The 18,508-nt window shown below is 40.9% G+C and overlaps 1 protein-coding gene across 1 annotated transcript; it reads right to left on the minus strand.

Moving 5' to 3' along the window:
- Positions 1-855: 855 nt before the first annotated feature.
- On the minus strand, positions 856-15,366 carry cip2a (cellular inhibitor of PP2A). The gene is made up of 22 exons (XM_070853067.1): positions 15,344-15,366; positions 15,016-15,118; positions 13,895-14,042; positions 13,113-13,225; positions 12,234-12,328; positions 12,052-12,148; positions 11,116-11,238; positions 10,268-10,413; positions 10,091-10,166; positions 9,326-9,565; positions 8,842-9,004; positions 8,604-8,751; positions 7,704-7,803; positions 7,495-7,613; positions 6,121-6,289; positions 5,740-5,814; positions 5,308-5,418; positions 4,435-4,631; positions 3,332-3,445; positions 3,131-3,213; positions 1,876-2,015; positions 856-1,205 (listed from the first exon to the last, which is right to left on the minus strand). Exons 2-22 carry the CDS (start codon positions 15,115-15,117, stop codon positions 1,059-1,061), a joined length of 2,706 nt encoding a protein of 901 aa, XP_070709168.1. The 5' UTR covers position 15,118; positions 15,344-15,366; the 3' UTR covers positions 856-1,058.
- Positions 15,367-18,508: the final 3,142 nt, after the last annotated feature.

Below are 18,508 nucleotides of genomic sequence, written 5' to 3' on the forward strand. Positions count from 1 at the left end.
TTCTGCACCACTGACTGTACATAAAGACCGACGACACGACGACCTTCGTGTTGGCGGATTGAACACAGGCCAAAGTAAAAAAAAAAAAAAACAACAATGCACATCAAATACGTTTTCCTCATTAAATCGTGTTTTTTATTTTGGTTCTAATTAGTTATTTGACGCCATGACTGAATCTGATGGGTGTATTTGGAGCCAAATGGCGTCACCAGCGGAAGACGGCAGCAGCCAAATCCGGGATATTTTGGCTCCGTTTTTGGCGGCTGAATGGCTGAAAGAGATCACATGACCAATAGATCCCTCTGTGTGACATCACAAGTGGGGCCAAATCCAAACGGTGTGTTTTCACAGACATTTACTGAAAGATGGAGCAGAAGAAAGAGAGAGGACGGCGTTTTCTCACAGTCTGAAGGTCTGTAGACACACCAGGGGCACATAATGTTGAAAAGACAGTAAAAAGACACATCTCCTTTAAATACATTCAATATTTTAGGCTTTTGGAGAAGTTTGTCAGAGAGAAATCAGGAAAGTAAGCGACTTGATTGGCAGCAAAAATAATTATTACATACACCCGTAGTTAAAATAACATCTGAGACGCCTTAATGATCCTAACTGATGTTAATAATCAGATCTACTTGTAATATTATGAATAATAAAGTACAAAGAGAATGATATTTTTTGCTAAATCTACATGTTGGTAAACTTTGGCAGAGCTGGGAGAACTGGATTGTGCTTACGACCTCATGAAAGGACGCTGATGTTTGAATCAGCATGTATTAATAGGTGGCTCCAGTGAATCAGCTCTGACTCACAATCACACAAACACATTTTATCTGGACTTAGAAATCCAGTGTGAACACAGACGTATCATTTATTTATACATAAACAACAAAAACAGACATGACACACAAAGATTTCAACACGACTGTGACTAAACACGAGTAAATTTCATTGAGTGTGTTATTACATATATATAAAAAAGGTCAATAAGTTTAAAAATTAAAACCCAAGTCCATTAAGGTCTTAAATCTCTAATTTTCCTCTGTCACTCATCTGCCTCAGAGCGACAGGTTGACGTCGCTCTTCATCTTGGCGCTGCTCAGGCTGTGGATCATGGCGATCATGGCCGAGTGTTTGTTCAGCTCGTCCTCCTTCTGCTTCAGCTTCGCCTCCAGCTGACTCTTCTGCAGCTCCAGAGACGACGCCTGGAAAACAGCGGAGGGGAAAAAATAAATCAAAAAAGGGCTCAGGGCTTCAAAATGTCAGCAGCTTTTTGTGTCAACATGTGAACATTTCCGCCTGACGTAGTGAACGTCTGATATATTTATCTAATGTCCCTTTACTTACTTTTTTTTGTACGTGTATGTTACTTTCTTAAATATTTATTTTATCTTTTATCCATCTTGTATCTTTGAAAACACTATTTCACTGGCTGCATCGATTGGAGGGTAAAAAGGAGGAAAGAAGAGGAAGATCATTGTGTATAGTGACAAATGGAGGATCTGACTTCTTATTGAGGACAAGAAAAAGCAGCGTTAGCCACAGTAGGTTCTCCTACACACTTGGAAAGGGAGGATTCAACTCCAGTGTACAGCCTCACCACTAGATTTCACTGCATCCTGAACACTGCGCCTTTAAAACAAAGGCTTCAAACTTTCTGTGTTGGTCTGTTAGTTCAGACAACATCATTTGTTTGACTGTTTGAGGGCAAAGGTTAAAAATATCAGATTAAAAAAGCCTTAAAATACGAGCCGCGGACGTTGTTCAGAGCAGAAGTTTGTTAGAAAAAGAACAAACTACAGAAAAAAGCTCCTAAAAAGATCAGCATCACCAAATTCAGGACTTCTGGCGCATCGTTGTTCAGCGCTTCTTTACCTTGATGCTGGCATCCTTCCTGGCCTGCTCCGTCTTGTTGAGCTCCTTCCTCAAAACATCCACCGTCTCCTCCAGATCCCTCCTCTCCTGATCCCTTTCCTTCACCTTCTCCTCCTCCGCCTGCAGCTCGCCACGCAGACCTGACGAGAACAAAGGCAAATGATTGTGGAAACAGATTACGAAGCAGGGAAAAATACCTGCAGGGCCCCAGGATTTCTAGCATGTTTGTACTTGTGTATTGTACTTTCCTCAAGAATAAAGAGCCTTTGGAGGGACCACAGAACTTCTAAAAAGTACAGGGTCATTTATAGTAGAGTGTTTTGTTTCAGGCACCATTTTTAAAAAGCAGAATGAGTCGAATTTCCTTCTGGATTTTATTTATATTCTGTGGTGCTCCAGATGTTTCGGTGTCAGTGATCCTGCTCCCTCTCTCCATTCAGCCTGTAGCTCACCAAACCATCGCTGCTCTTCCGTACATCAGCAGACTAATTTGCCTAAAACTCTGCAGGTCTTTTAGACCGTGGTGGAAACAACAGCAAGCTGAAGGAACCTACTTTGGGTCCGACACACATCTGGATCTCTCCGTAATTACAAAAGCTTTCATACACGTTGAGCTCTGCACACATTAGGCGTAAATTTAAGACTGGAACATCCAATAAGATGCAGCTTTAACAAGATGAAGGCAGTCTGTGGATTAATGAAGCTCACACGTCACTAAATGTTATGCAGGAATGTGAATCCTTCAGTTTTTGCTTCCACAAACATTTGAATGTAGCATCGTTTCCATTTTATCAGAATCACAGTAGCAGGACCATCAGAGCTCCACTTTTCCCGAAGAAGGAGGGTCATAAAGGGCAGGTGATGCCTCGGACTGATCCATCGGACTGATCCATTGGCCTCATCGACTGCTGGACTCTTTATTAGACTGTTTGTTCGCTTACACTTCTTGTTTATTTCAGTGAACTTTGTAAAGCACTGTGAGACACTCTGTTGTTATATTGAGCTATACAAAATAAATTGAATTGAAATTGAATTGAATTTTATGTCCATCTGTTTAAATCTTCACCTTATTACCTGCTGAGATTACTGTTCTACCAAATAAACCCCTGAACATGGAAGAAAAACACCAGAAAGACTTAAATGAAGTCAACTTTGTGCAGCTCTTTGGTTAAAATTGTGCTGACAGGCTTTACACACACGTTTCAAGCTTCAAGCAAACTTGAAATGTTGCAGGTTTAACAGCGTTCACACAAACCTGCGATGTCGCTGTTCTTCTGCTGCAGATCTGAACGGAGGGATCTGATCTCCTCCTCTCTCTCCTCCAGCAGCGACACCATCCTGGGAAAGACAGAGGATTTGGAACTCAAGTCAAAGTCAGTTTTCTTCATGTATGTGAAAAAAGAAAGACGCAGAGTTAAACAACACGACTGTGATGATGTAATGATGATGGGATTACTTTTCGTGCTGCAGCTGCAGCGCCTCGTGGTTCTTCCTCAGACCGTCGCTCTGTTTGGTGAGCGAGATATGAGCCGCCTGCAGCTCCTTCAGCAGACGCTCGCTCTCGTTGAACCTGCACAGGAGATCGAGCCGTTAGTCACTTCACTTCCACCGTTTCACTGTTTACACGGAGCTCAGAAGGAAGGTTGATATCAGTTCAGCACACGAGGACTTTATTTTAGTGACGTGTCCAGGAGTTAAAGTATCTTATCTTCTATAAAACGTGAAGACTTTACTTGTTTTAAGCTTTATTTGTCCTTAAAGCAGGTCAAAACTAACTTGGTCCCAGTGTTTTGATGATCCTAATCAATCAATCTTTATCTATGTAGCATAACACTGTTAGACTCAGTGATTCAAAATTAAGGATTCAAGAGTCGCCACATTAGCAGCATCAGGTGACACCGAGTGTTGGGTCTGCATGTTTCCGCCCTCCTAATATTCAAGAACACTTTTTTTTTTTAAATTAAGGTGAGGAGCTACAAGCTGTTAGATGTCGACCGCCGTCTCTTAATACCCACAAACCTTTGCAGAAATGTTGGATCACACATGTAACGCACCACTTTTTGAGTGTTCAGAACAGAAAAGAGAAAACTTTCCACACAGTTTATGTTGGTGGATGACAGCAACAGCACTTCTGCAGAATGGAAATCGTATCTGGAAGAATGACGGTAGCCCAGTAGGGACATTAAGGCCTGTAACTACATTAAAAGTATGAATTTATTAACATTTATCAGATTTGCCTGCACTTCCCTGCTGTATAATTAACAGTAGTGATATTATTAATCAATTAGCAGGACCTGCATCCAGAGAAGTGGCAGAAAACTGACGGATGGATTAACCTAATTAAAGAATAACCAATTAGTTTAAGTTTATTTAGCTAAAATCAACATTTAGCCATTATGAGACGAGTTTCCCTGCTACTGACGATAGCAAATATTTTAGAATAATATTTCACATATTTTTATACACTCAAAGGTCTGTTTTTTGACCTGCAGATACACCATATTCATGTAAACGTGTTCCTTCTATCTGCCCTCCAGCTCCTGCCCATCTGCCTCTGACCTGTTGAGCAGGGCGTTGTAGGCTCCTTTGAGGGCCTGGTGTTCCTCCGAGTCCTGCTGCAGCCGGGCGTTGTGCTGCAGCAGCTCCTCCATGTCGGCCTTGGAGCGCTCCGCCTCCAGCGCCTGGTTGCTCAGCTCACCCTGCAGCTCCTCACGGCGCCGCTCCGCCTCCTTCAGCAGGCAGCCCAGCTTACAGGCCTGCACGCCGAGAAACACCGGGCGCTAAATTAACGGCGCCGAAGGGAGACCTAGACTGGGATGGTGAGACTGACTCGACTCTATCGGCCCTGAGGTTTATGTGTGGTTATTTTTAAAGATAATAATCAATAATAAAGATAATTCTGAGTTTATTCAGGACACATAATAAATAAATCCAGAAACATCCTGTTTAAATAAATTAAATCTAAGAGCTTTACTGCATGAAAGAGACTATTCAGCATCATTAATTTCATCATAAAATCTTTACTTCAGTGTAAAAAAACATTTAAATAACATTATGATACAAATGTATTGCTGAAATTGATACCAATCAAAATTACAATTACTTTTATCATCGATTAATCGGACATTTATTTTCCAGATTAATCTTTTTGTCTATAAAAATGTCAAAAACTATGAAAAATGTAAAATGTTGATGTTTAGTCAAAAGATATTCATCTTAAAATCTCATAAAAACACTTAAAAGTAGCAAATTCTCCCATTTAAGAGGCTGTTAAGAGTAAATATTTGGCATTTTAGCTTCATAAGAGACACAAAAGTTGTTGCCAATTAGTTTTCTGTCAGTTAAACATTAATCAACACTGTCTAATACCTGCTAAATAAAGGAGAAGGCTCTGCAGCCGTATCTCTGTGGGTGTAAGCGTGTGGATGTTACCTCGGCCTCAGCCTGAGCTCGTTGGACTCGATACTGAGCGATGAGACGGTCGGCCTGAGAGAGAGCCAGAGCCTTTGCCTCCAGCAGGTCCTGCAGACGGCTCTCCTTCGACTGATGGGGCGACACACACACACAGAGAGATTACTGTTAACAGTTTATACAGCACATTCAAAAGAAGCACAGTTTGCTGCTGAACAGGCTTAAAATAGCAGAATTAGAGAAAAGAAAACAGAGCTTAATAATAATAGTAAAATGTCCCTTAATGTGAGGGTTAGGAAACAAATCTGTCCTTCAATGACAACTTCACTACTTTAAAAACAAGAATATGCTTGATAATAAACAAAACAAATACTAAATACTTGTCCAGCTGGCATCGAGCAGCATTCATGGCAGTAAATTCTCCTCTTTGTCCTGCACACTAAACGCACTCACCGCAAATGCCGAGAGCTTCTGTTCATAAACGTTGATGATGTCGGACACGTGTGAGTCTTTAACCGGATCCTGCAGCTGTAAACAAACACAAGGACGTCAGTGAAAAAAGCTTTTCACACACACACGGATACAGTGAAGAGCTGAAAACACAAGCAGCCAGTTCACTTTAACTGTGTCATCATACTGTTCATCATTTAGGAAATTTAATTTTGCATGCTGGGTTTTCCTTCAGCTCTCATTTAATTCAGAGAGTCAAGAAAAATTTATTTTGTTCCACTTGTAGGGATTTAAATAAAATAAAAGAAGATAAAACAAAGTGTCCAGACAGAAAACATCCTCCTGTGAGACTGATTTGATGATACTGATACACACTCTCTCTACCTCTAAGCCGTTCTGGATCTTCTCCACCAGACTGTGGACGCCCCTGCTGGAAGCACTGGAGGAGTCCAGTATGCTGGGAGGCGGGACTTCCTGCACGGCGACACGTTTGACGGACAGCTCTGCCTCCCTCTGGCGATAGGCGTTGTTGGCGGCGATGCTTTCCCCCAGACTGGAGGAATATGGTTAGATTAACGGAGAGTGAGGAAAGGTACATTCACATAATCCACTTCACTTTGGGATCATTCTACTAGATCATATAAAAACAAGATGCTGCAACAGGCTGTAAACAAAAACTAATATTGTCAAAGCAGCTTATTTTAAAGGGGAAAACTGAGCTAAACTACTATTTTCACTTTAAAATAATGTGATAAGCAAAATATCTTCACTGCCAAAAGCATGAAAATAAGACCTGGGTTGTAAAAAGTTTGTTTTCGTCAACTATAAATCAAATCTTTATCTTTTTAACAGTTTAATCTTTTTTTAACAGTTTCTCATGAATAAAACACTCAATTTCAGGGGAAAGGTCAGATAATTTGTGGTGGTATGAGGTTCTTACCTGCAGTAGATGGAAGAACAGGTTAGTAAACGCTATATTTAAGAGTATTTTTTCAGTAGAGTATTTTTCAGACGGCCCTTTCCGACACAGAACTGAAGTCATTCTCGCTTCCTCTTCCCTGTATTCAACGCCACCAGACTCCATTGACAAAAACAGTAATTTAACCTTGCAGAACACAAGAGCTTGCTGGTCTACTGCCACCTCGACCAATTAACTGACACATCAGTTCGAATCTCCACTAACCATTCGAAACACCAGAGATCAGAGGCATAATAACACAAACAACAGCACACAGGAGTTACTGGTCTACTTCTGCCTCAACTGGTTAAAGTAAAACTACCGTTTTTGTCAGTGGAATCTGGTGGCTTTGAAGGGAGTGACACTTGCTGTCTAGCGGTAATGTAGCAGCAGAGAAGATATTCTAAATATAGCGATCACTAAAACTGATATTCACTTTTTTTATGTGGGTCCTTATTAGTTATCAATATGCTGTAAAATCACTGCCACATGTTGATTTGAAGTATTTCTGCCTTTGTGACACCATCACATGACTTCACTTATCACCCATCACAGGTTGTTTTTCCTTCTGTGATCAGTTGATTTTAAAGATTTTTAGAGACATAAAGAACAGAAATATTTCTTTCTTATCAATCTAATGTAACCTGAAGTGTCTCACAGGTTAATCAATACACACAGCGCCCTTTTTAGCCGCTTTATGATGCCGCCCGCAGCTACGTTTGTTTTTGATTGGTTATTTATCAGTGAGATGTTTTAATAAGCCTGTGAATGCATTCTGCGGCTTTACATAAACGACTCACACCAGCGAGGGGAAGTCTGGGAGGGGGGTGGCTTCGAAGAGCAGCGAGAGCCCCGTCTGCACGCTCTCTCTGTGGTGGGACGTCAGGGCCAGAGAGAGGGGCGTCACGATCCTCTGGTCCTGGAAGAGAAAAGAGAAAAGACAGAGTTGGAGCGACGGGAGCGAAGAGAGAGACGCAGAGCAGGGAGGAAGATGAGCGTTTGCTCGTACCTGTAACATCCTGTAGAAACTGGTCTCCATGTCCTTCACCTGCTGCCTCAGTTTGCTCATCAGCTCCAGCGTCGTCAGCAGAGCTTCTGCACACACCTGACTGAGACAGACAACACCTGACTTTAGCTGTTTGTACTGTGAAAGTAAGATTTATCATTTATTCAGTTACGGTGTTTTGTATAATACTTTTTAATCTTCAACCAATCTGTGTTTTATGCATAATTTCATGTGTTGAGTTGGCAGACAGTTTCCCACCACCGTACCAGGACGGCAGTGGTGGTACTCTGATCTTTTACTGTAAAAATAGCAATACTACACCATAAAAATACCACATTACAAGTAAATGTACACAAGCACTGTCAGTAAAATTAACTATATACTATAATTACCTGGTATAGTTTCATTAATGATTAATGATCCGGTAAATTCCATTATTCTCTCTTCTCACTCACCTCAAAGCCACCAAACGACATTGACAAAACCAGTAATTTTACCGTGCACAGCTCATGGGTGTGCTGGTCTACCGCTGCCTCCATCAGTGAACTAACACATGACTTTGGATCTGAACTAACTATTTAAAACACTGAAAGTCACACCATAACACAAGCAGACTGACCAATCAGGCCAGCGGATGACTAGGATCGCCCGGGTTCTGTAAAGTAAAGTTATTGTTTTTGTCAGTGGAGTCTGGTGGGGAGAGCGGCTTTAGCTCCCTGTGGCAGCCTGCCGGTAATGTAAAGAGGTACCGAACAGTTTGGGGCGAATAAACGAACCATTACACCTCACGAACTATCAACCTAGTGGTAAATAAACATCTGTAAATATCAATAGTTAAATGTCATTATTCTGAGCACAACGTGGAGCCAATACCTGGTGATGGGATTCACAGCATCCACTCACCTGAGGTCCTTGTCAGAGCCAGGGGGGAGGCAGGTGAGGGGGCCGTTGCTGTGGCAACAGGAGAGGAGGGACTCCACCTGCGAGAGGCAGAGCTGAGCGCTCACCTGACGGGACACTAAAGATCTGGTGGACTCCTCAGCGCACAGGAGTGGAGGAGTTAAGGCTGCAAGTCAAACAGAGACACGAACACAAACACAGACGAACGGCGGCGGCGGCGGTGCAGCGAGCGGAAGGATATCGAGCAGCAGAGCGGTGACGTGTGTGGTGCGGTGGCAGTGTTTCCGTAGGTGAGCGTCGCCCTGCGTGGTGTCGAGGCCCTTCAGCAGCCCCAACAGGACGGGAAGCAGGATCTCTATGAAGCTCAGCACACACTCAGACACACTCTCGGCTTCCAACGCCTCCTGGACGGACAGAGAGAAACAGAGAAAGTGAAAAGGACAAAAAGTTACAAACTGCCGTTTCTATGAAACTGTTAGACCTACAGCAAAGTCAGAGATGCATGTAAGAGGCTCAGAGAGTAAGTGGAAGCACGGAAAGTACAAGAAATATTGGAAAAAGGAGCTTCTAAGTCATTTTACACTCATTTAGTGCTGAAAAAAGTGCAAAAAAATAAAACTAGTGCACCGTTTGCACACTTTTTACTGATTAAATTCATAATTCTGCCAATTTATTAGGACAACTATAAACTCAGTGTCTCGTGTGTCCCCGTGGGGCCTCCGTACCTCCAGCAGCTCATTCAGCAGCTGCAGGGCCTGGAGCGAGCAGGACTCGGCGCCCTCCACGGGCGAGCTCAGCCACTGCACCAGGGCGAGTCCGGGCTCCGCTCTGCGTCCACCGTCCAGCCCCGCCCCTTGCCGGCGGCCCGCGGCTCTGAGTTTGGGTCCCGCCGGTCTGAAGACCACCTCGCACAGCAGAGAGCGCAACCCTGAGACGCTGCACATGGCCAGGAGGAGCTCCAACACCTGCAAACACAACGTATGATGTTGATTTTTCACTATTTTCTTTCTATAATCTATCATTTATTTTGAGTTTCTGACATTTTATTGACTAAATCGATCGGTTTGAGAGAATATTTGGTCACTTTTCTATAAGAAAACAACAAGACATCAGTGTTTTAGTTTTATCTACACTAGAGTCCCATCACAGTGACCAACAGGCCTCATCTATAAATTGTGAAAACTGCGAATTTGTGCATAAATGAACGATCCCGACCATTTTTACTGCCATTTCTGCATCAACTTATATTACCTGACATGGGTAAAGCAGCCATGTCGAACAGATGTGTTTGATAAATCACTAAAATGAGACCAAATAAATGGATTTAGGCTCAATTAACAGGTTGTTTACATTCCCTCTCATCAGTAAAACAATATGCAGGTGACAGGAACTTGTGTGCAGAACGGCGGCTGCAGAAACTGAAATCTAACGTTCGTCAGCAGAAACACCAGCAAGCTTGTGGAAACGTTGCCGAGTTCCTCTGATCTCACCTTTGCTGCAGAGTCCGGGTCTTTTGATTGCAGCAGTCCTAAAACCTGAGACACGCATGCCGAGAAGTGTTGATACCTTCAAATGGAAAAAAAAAAGATTGTTTTTCAATATTAACAGAGGCGCACGCACTGTGGTTAAACCGTCTTTTGTGAGAAAGCATGTCTGCGTGGGCGTACCTCGTCAGGTAATCTGCTATTTTGGGGTTCTTTAGCAGGTCAACCAAGAGGTCGACGGAGTACTTCCTGGTCAGAGTGCCGTCGCCGTTCACAATGATGTTGAAGACGAGCTGGAAAGTCTGGTGGATGTTCTTAGCGTCAAACAGCTGAGAAGAAAAAGAAATAAACAGAGTGAAAACAAAGTGGAAATAAAAACTCGAGCGGAAAGATCAAACAGATTGTTAAGATAAGAAGAACCCTTCATCATCATCATCATCATCATCATCTTAATAAACCAAACTCAGATCCCCACATCTTTGAAGCTGTAGTTTTTCTTGTGAATACATTTAAGAGCACCACTTAAATCGATATGCAACACATTAATATTTCTTCCATGTTTACTGTTTTACTGATAAATGCTAAATGTGCTGTTTTATTTTAAAGGAAAAAGTCAAGTGAAGCAGTGCCTTAAGAGGAAAATCCATCTTTTCAACATGAACGTGTATCTACAGACCACCAAACTGTGAGAAAAGACCATCCTCTCTGTTTCTCCTGCTCCAGTAAATGTAATGAAAACACTCTGTTTAGATTTGGCTCCCTTTATGATGTCAGAAAGGGATCTGTTGATCATGTGACCTCCTCCAGCCCTCCTGAATCCATCATTGTTTTTCCTCACTAACAAAAAGATGTCGAAGGCGAGAGGAAAGCAGCAGATCGTTTCTGTTCTTATATAACGGAGCGTTCAGACATTTATAAAAAGCCTCTCTGCTGCTCCTGGTTATAAAGTTTAGCAGCACCGTCTCCAAACATGGCCGCCCAGAGAATCCACACGTCCACAATACTGAAATAAAGACGTGTTTCCCACCGACCTTCTCTCCAACCTTCTCATTCAGGGTGAGGCTGGCCAGTATGGACAGCGTGAAGACCACCACCGTCAGACTGTTGTGGGCCAGGAAGTTGATCAGAGTGCGGTAGAACTGCTTCACGTTGTCCTACGAGAACACACACATACACAAATATATAAAAGCTTTCTCGTCATGTTTAGTGACTGCTCAGTCCCAACACCCAATTCGGTGTCATTTAAACACACGAACATCACAAAAACAGACCAACTCTTGTGGATCATTAATATAAAATAAGTTTAAAAGGACACACACAAAGCCTGTTTACTACAATTAAGGTAAATTGGAGGATTTCTCAAACATTGTTGGAGGTCAGATTTAAAAAATGTTTTAACGAACGTGCTAATATTATTGCTTTTGTTTCTCGCTTCATTCGTCATAAGCGGCAAAATTAACCGATTTACAACCGGCTTTTCATCATCACAGCGTGGCTGAAGCTTTGCTCCTCCGTCATGTGCCAGCTTGAGTTCTGCGGTTCGAACTACAGATGATGCTTCTACATTTTCTGTCTGCCCGTCGTGAGGAAGGGATTTTAATAGTTTAAAGCTGGAATCAGACATTCAGGCCAGAACACAGTGAGGAGGAATAACGGTGTACAGAAGAGGGAGAGGCCGCCGCAGCCGCCAGCCAGTGAGGATAGCAGTGCAGTGCATTCTGGGTGTTGTAGGTTTTCTGCCTTTTGAGCAAAAATGAATATCACAGCTTCTTTTTCTCTGCTGCACAAACATGAGACGTCCATCTTTCCAGCAGTGAAATACTTCTTTAAATGTAAAGTAAATTTAATTTACTTTCACATAAGACAAAGAAATGCAGAAAAAGTTGATTATTAAAATAGTTTCCTGTGATGCTGCTAGAAAAACATCCTTCTCTTCCTGTTTAACTTCCTGTATTCAGGAGACTCACCAGAGACTTGATGTGGCTCTGCACCGAGTGGTTGTCGCGGCACAGGTTGGCCATGAGGCCGAGGCACGGCATGACGATGTCATCGTTGTGAGACTGGCTGCGGCGCAAGACAAAAGAACGTCAAAAATACATCCCTCTGCTTCATTATGTCACTCAGGGGAGATGGGAGATGTGGTTCTTACATGTTGGTCATGAGAAAAGCGATGAGCTCATGGATGTAGTTTGTTGACTGGAAGATTCGAGTGCTGTAGGTGAGCTTCTGCAGCACCTGCAAACACTGAATGACACAGACGAGGCGACATTTCAACACGATATCTATGCTGAGAAATATACCGTAAACAGAAGAGAACGCAGAACGCAGAGGTCGCTGACTTTTCCATGACCTTTAAATGTAACATGACATCCTAAAAAAAGAAAAGAAAGTTGGATCAGAGATCTCCGTCTCTTAAGCATTTCTGTCTTCTACTTGTCGTTGCATTTACCATTTTCTAACCAAAGCTTCTCAAATTGACACTTTCCTGAATATTTGCTGACTCCTTTTTAATCAATTCAACAGCCAGAAGATCCCTAATGTTAGAGCGGGAGCTCAGGAAGAGAAATGGAGGAGAAATGGGCGCTAATATTGCATGTAAGCATTATGATAACTCTAGTAAAATAGGTCTGTGATACCACAGACGAACTTGTCACCCACTTTTGGAATAACAGGTTGAAGGTAAGAGCGAACAGGCTGCTCAACAAAGGATAAACTATATAATCATAAAGCTGATTTGTGATTCTTGGTGACCTTATTGTGATTTAAAGTGACTACATCAAGGCTATTTTTGCTGTATGGTTGTTTGTTTTGAGTTGTAGAGTCTGGTGTGGAGGATTTACATCCCGTCCCACCATATTTTCAATACATTTCAATCAATAAACAAATAAATAACCAATAAGAACATGTGTGAAACCTGAAGAAGAAAACAGTGCCCTTACAAAAACACGAATACATTTAAATATTACAAAAAATTCTCTGATTTTCCATGACAGCCGATGATTTATCACACTTGCAGTGATGGACGTACCTGCAGTACCAGCGGCGCTCCTGGGGTGGCGCTGTGGCAGTGGATGACAGACGCCAGAGTGCTGGAGAGGTTGTAGCTGCTGTGAAGAATCTCCCGACTGTCATCGTCGCAGGCTGAAGGAGAAACAGACGGAGAGGTTTAGGCCTCTTGTGCTCTCACACGGTTTCAGTCAGACGTGGCAGCGACAGTAAATACATAGTGACCCTGTGTGTATTTAACAGAAACATCCTCAAAGAAAAGCAGAGATAAAATGCTTTTAAATTACTTTTACTATCAACCTTGCAGCAGAGAAAGAGCTGAATCAGTTTTTGGACAGGGAGAAGTCATGTGGTCGTGAATTATCCGGCGATTCTGGTTTCTTTCTTGTTGTATAATAGTTTGTTCTGCCTGAATTCTCCTGTTGAGTTCTGAGTTTTGTGATTTTAATGCCCATATTTTTATCATTCATTGGTTTTAGCGTCTCTTGTGTATTTGTTGTTGAGTTTCATGTTTTTTAAAAGACAAACATTTAGGGACGAACTTTGCAAATTAGCTTATTCTATTAATGTTGTAGTGTGTGGCATCGGTTTATAATAACAAAAAGAAGAAATACTATGCTACATAACTGTCCTCATACAAATAAACATTATAATAAAATAAATGTGTGTGATTCTATTTGTGTGCATCTGAAAGGAACATTCCCTGAAAGTTAACTGGGACTAAACTGAAAGCTTTAAGGTGCATGTGTGGTGCAACAGAGGAGACAATGAATGCATTAAGTGCAGCACACAGGTGGGCTCTACCTAGCTGAGCCAGCAGGGAGATGATGGAGCTCGTCAGGGTGGGGCTGGTGTTTGGGTTCCCCACCAGCTCCACCAGCCCACTCACACACTCACTGGGCAGAACCTGACCTGAGGACAGCAGCTGGTCACATTTAAGGCCTGAAACCTCCTGCAAGCACACACATTTAAAAACAATAAAAAGCAGAGACAATAGAAAACAAATACAAGTTTGTTCCAGATCTGTGGGGCATAAAAACTGATTCAGCATGTTTAGTTTGGACTCTGGGGACAGAAAGCAGACTTTATCCCAGACTTATTCAGGTCTGAGTTCATGAATAAAACTTTTCTGGCTGAGTTTGTGGTTTTTAAGATTTAACTTTCTTCTTGAGCTACAAAAACAATCATTTCAGTCTTTTCTTCGTTGCCAGTTATCCAAATTATTATGACAGTTTCTATTTCATGTTATCCAGCTGGAAAACACATTATATTATGATCTTTTATGACTTTATTTACTTTATTAGATGAAATATCGTGGACATCATCTGTATTTTAGATTAGATATTGTATATGCCTGGTGCTGTTTGCACCTGACGGATAATCTCCTACTCAATACTTAGTCATCTTTCCAACTTTGTGCTGCAACTGTAATGTTTATTCAATGCTTAATGCTTCAATATTACACTGAAAACTTCTTTATGCTGTCAGATGAAGGACGGAGCTGCAACGATCAATTAATTAAATGGTTAGACACAGAAAACCAGTTGTCAGAAACCTAATCTGCAACATTTAGGTGTTCTCAAATCTGAATATTTGCTGCTTTTCTGGGTTTTGCATTATAATAAATTGAATATTTTGGACAGTTTTGACAAAACTAGGTATCTGATGAGGTCTAGGACATTTTTTCAGTTTTCTAATTTAGATTAGTTGCGGATATAATCTGCAAATTAATCATTAATAAAAATGATACAGCCTAATGTTGTCTAACTTTGGATAAAGGGACCTTTAAAGGGCTTTTGTTTATGTATTTTTGTACTTAACACCCTTGATGGCCAGAGGATGCAGATCATGTAACCACAGCATCACCTCTGCCTTACCTGCCCACCTGGGCTGATCCAGCCCACCTGTTGAGTGCAAACACTCACCTCCACCTGCCTCTGGAGCTGCGCCGCGTTCTGCGCAGTCCTGCCGTCTCTGTACTGCTGGATAGCCAGCAGCAGAGACTTCAAACACGTAGTCATGTCCATCCTGCAGAACAAAACGACCTCCTTTATGGTTTTAAACGTGAACAAAACACTGATGTTTCACAGCCTCCATCTTGGACCTCTGCTAGCTGCTAACGCTAGCTAACTGACAAGCTTTCTCTCGCGGTTTCAACGACCACAGCAAACTAAACATTCAAAACATTCTTGCTCGTTTGTTTTATGCGATGACAAGAAATATTTTCGCGCTAATTGTTTGTCCCAAAACTACCTGTTGGTGCTTTTTTTTTCCTCCTCAAGAAACATCAACAACAACCATGGATGAAACTCAGCAGCTACTTCCTCCCGCGTCCAGCTTCGAACGGCAGAGGAACGAACCATGTAGAAGAAAAGGGGGGGCACTAAATTAAAATCAATATCAATATGTGTTTTATCGATTCATCAATAATATAAAGAGTATGTTGTATTAGTGTGTATATGTTATGTTTAAAAAGAGCAACATATAAAAGTTTTATGTATGTTTTCTCTGTAAATTAAGCGAGCTGTAATTACTTCCCCCCTCTGTGTTTGTGTTGAGCGAAATCCCGCGAGAGTTCACGTAACCACAAGGGGGCGGGGCAAGAAGGAGCCGTTGCTGTTCTCATTAAAATAAAATAGAATAAAATATAAATTAATTTAATTTAATTAAAATGAAATATGAAAGAATATATTAAAATTAAGTTGAGTAGTATAAAATGACATAAATGTTTTTTTTTATTTTTGTTTGATTAAATCGGTTAAAATCAGTCAAAAATGAAGATTTATTGGTAATTTATTGGTAAAATGTTTGAAAATTACAGTTCACTTTCAGTTTAATACAATCTAAAACAAACCCCTGTCATTAAAAGGCGTTAGAGTTGTTTTATTAATGTTCCTATATGTATCCTGTAATATAATATAATGTATCCTATATATAGCACCTGTAATCCTGTAATTCTGTATATTCTGTACATACCTTATATATATTTCTGCACTTTTTCTACAAATTGCACTTCTGGTTAGATGCCAAACTCCATTTCATTGCCTTGTACTGTACAGGTGTAATGACAATAAAGTTGAATCTAATCTAGTCTAATCTAATCCTATATATATAAATAGATACAGAATAATCATTTACATAATATTAGAAAAATATTTTCTATGTGATGCAGTCCAGTATAATCACTATTATTGCATTTTACAGGTGTATCTAATAACATTTGTTTTCTGTATTAAAAGTGACTGATTGTTGAGAACAAGATCAGATGTATTAACATAAATATTTGAGAGTAAAAACAATTTTTAAACATTTAGCGTTTTTGCTAAAGAATTGTGACCAAGATTTGTACTGAGAGGCTCATTTTATTTTGAAAACCAAACACAATCACCTTTAAACATACAGTAGACTTTATATTTCTGTGCTGCAAGCTATTGCTGCTCTTTTTATCATGGTTTTGGTGTTTTGTCTTTACTAGAAGCAGGAAACAGAGACAACAGCTCAGGTCCATTGTGGCTGCATGACTCTCATATTAACACTAAACCCAACTTCTGTTTCATCGCCACTGTGATACAGCATAAATGTGATCAGCTGATAATATCGGCTACAACCAGAACAAAATGCAACAGATCAAAAAACACAATAAAAACTTTCCTGACTCTACAATTTGTTGGTAGATTTCCTGACTGCTGGTGGTTCACGTTCACGTTCGAGGGTTCGTGTTGTAGATGTTCATGGCTGCTTCTGTATCTGTGTGTGGAAACTGTGGTCACATCAAGCGTAAACCCTCAAAACCCACCGCTGACTTTTTCCGCCTTTTTTTTCTTTTTCTTCTTCTCTTCGGTCATGTGTCTGTGTTGTTTTTCTTTTTCTTTGTTGCTTTTGCTTGGTCAGAAATCAATAAAACATTTAATTAACATCAACAACATTTAATAAACCAAAAATAAACAATATTCACATCCCCAAAAACGAAGCCCTGCCTGTATGGAAGAAGTAATGGAAGTAAAGGGTCAGAGAAATTCAAAGAAGCGGCTCTTGAGCAGCTCGTATCAGAGGCATGTGAAAGCAGACACAGGATGTGCGGTGGACACATCAAGTGTCTTTTTTTTTTTTTTGCCTTCTTAAGTCATGTGTACGAAATAATAGACAATAACGGGATGAAATTTTCACACACACAACGGCGGAAAAGTTGCAGATTCGCGTTCACAGTGTGTTTGAATACTTGCAGGATGAGAGGAAGAAGCTGAAAAAGAAAAGAGTTCCCTTATTAACAATTATTTCCCTCATTCTAGATGTCTGTGGTGCCATTTTTTTTTATCTTACAAATGTCAAATGTGTCAAATAACTAAAAGAAAACAAACATGTGATTATTCTGAGAACTGAATCATCACATTTAACAAATTCACACTAAATTATTTGTTAAATTTGAGGTAGAGGGTGTTTTCACACGTCTCGTTCTGTTTTGTTTTCTGTTTGACCACATACAGCCGGCAGGTTTTGTTTCTCTAGTCCGTTAGGAGGCTCATTATTATCGCTAAAGTGTATATTCATCAAATTAATCTGTCTGATGCAAATGCTGCATGTTTGAAACATCAAAAATGGTCCTTGTGCTCTTTAAAAAGGCGTCACAGCGTCGCCAGCGTCCACTGGTTTTACATGCTGAAGTTAATAAATAACACAAATACAGCAAATTGGTTTAAGATGTTCAGTATTTAAGGAAAACATCCACAGATATTATTATTTATTAAGAGTTTAACGCCCATTAACAACTCAAGCAGCGACCTCCACAACTGCCAAATGCTGCTAAATACTCATTTGTGTGAGCTGAAACCGACTCAGATTAATCAACAAGTCTCTCCTGTGATTATTGGTCTAAAACAACATTTAGACCTTCAGACACCAACATAAATCTGTATTTCTGCAGCTCAGAGACCATTTTGTTCAACTTAATTACACTAACACACCATATTATTCAGATTCATTAACTTAAAGCATCACACTGGTGAAGCAACACTATTAAAAAGTGTCCGTATTAGTCTGATTTGTCTTTTTCCTCCGAGCCTCAGCGCCACTGTCGTCCAAAAACTATTCAAAACACATCAGTGAGTGTCACTGCTGCGCTGGCTGACATCGTCCTTCATCACCACAAACACACACACTGTAGTTTATTCCGACTCCGTCCCACACACACACCACCGCTGCCCTAAATACTCACTAGAGCACCAAATGTGGATTAACAGTCCTCTTCAAGTGCACTATTTCCTCCTGTTTTCTTTTTAGAAATTAAACAGTGTACTGAACCAATGGGGACCAATAGCGAGGTGAAAAGATAACAGGAAATGAACAAAGAACTTATGCTTCCATTTTTTTGCCACTTCCTGGTTCTGGTGCAGCCACAGATAAATAAATACTGCAGTTAAA

The sequence above is a fragment of the Pempheris klunzingeri genome, chromosome 21 (assembly GCF_042242105.1).
Source record: "Pempheris klunzingeri isolate RE-2024b chromosome 21, fPemKlu1.hap1, whole genome shotgun sequence".
Taxonomy (NCBI): domain Eukaryota; kingdom Metazoa; phylum Chordata; class Actinopteri; order Acropomatiformes; family Pempheridae; genus Pempheris; species Pempheris klunzingeri.

What these genes read in the sequence shown, in the direction of transcription:
- cip2a (XM_070853067.1), bottom strand. Translation starts at nt 15,117, where the DNA reads ATGGACATGACTACGTGTTTGAAGTCTCTGCTGCTGGCTATCCAGCAG. An exon ending in CTCCCTGCTGGCTCAGCTAG is followed by an intron (nt 13,226 to 13,894) that starts GTAGAGCCCACC and finishes TTTCTCCTTCAG; the next exon opens with CCTGCGACGATGACAGTCGG. An exon ending in AGAAGCTCTCGGCATTTGCG is followed by an intron (nt 5,419 to 5,739) that starts GTGAGTGCGTTT and finishes TCGCCCCATCAG; the next exon opens with TCGAAGGAGAGCCGTCTGCA.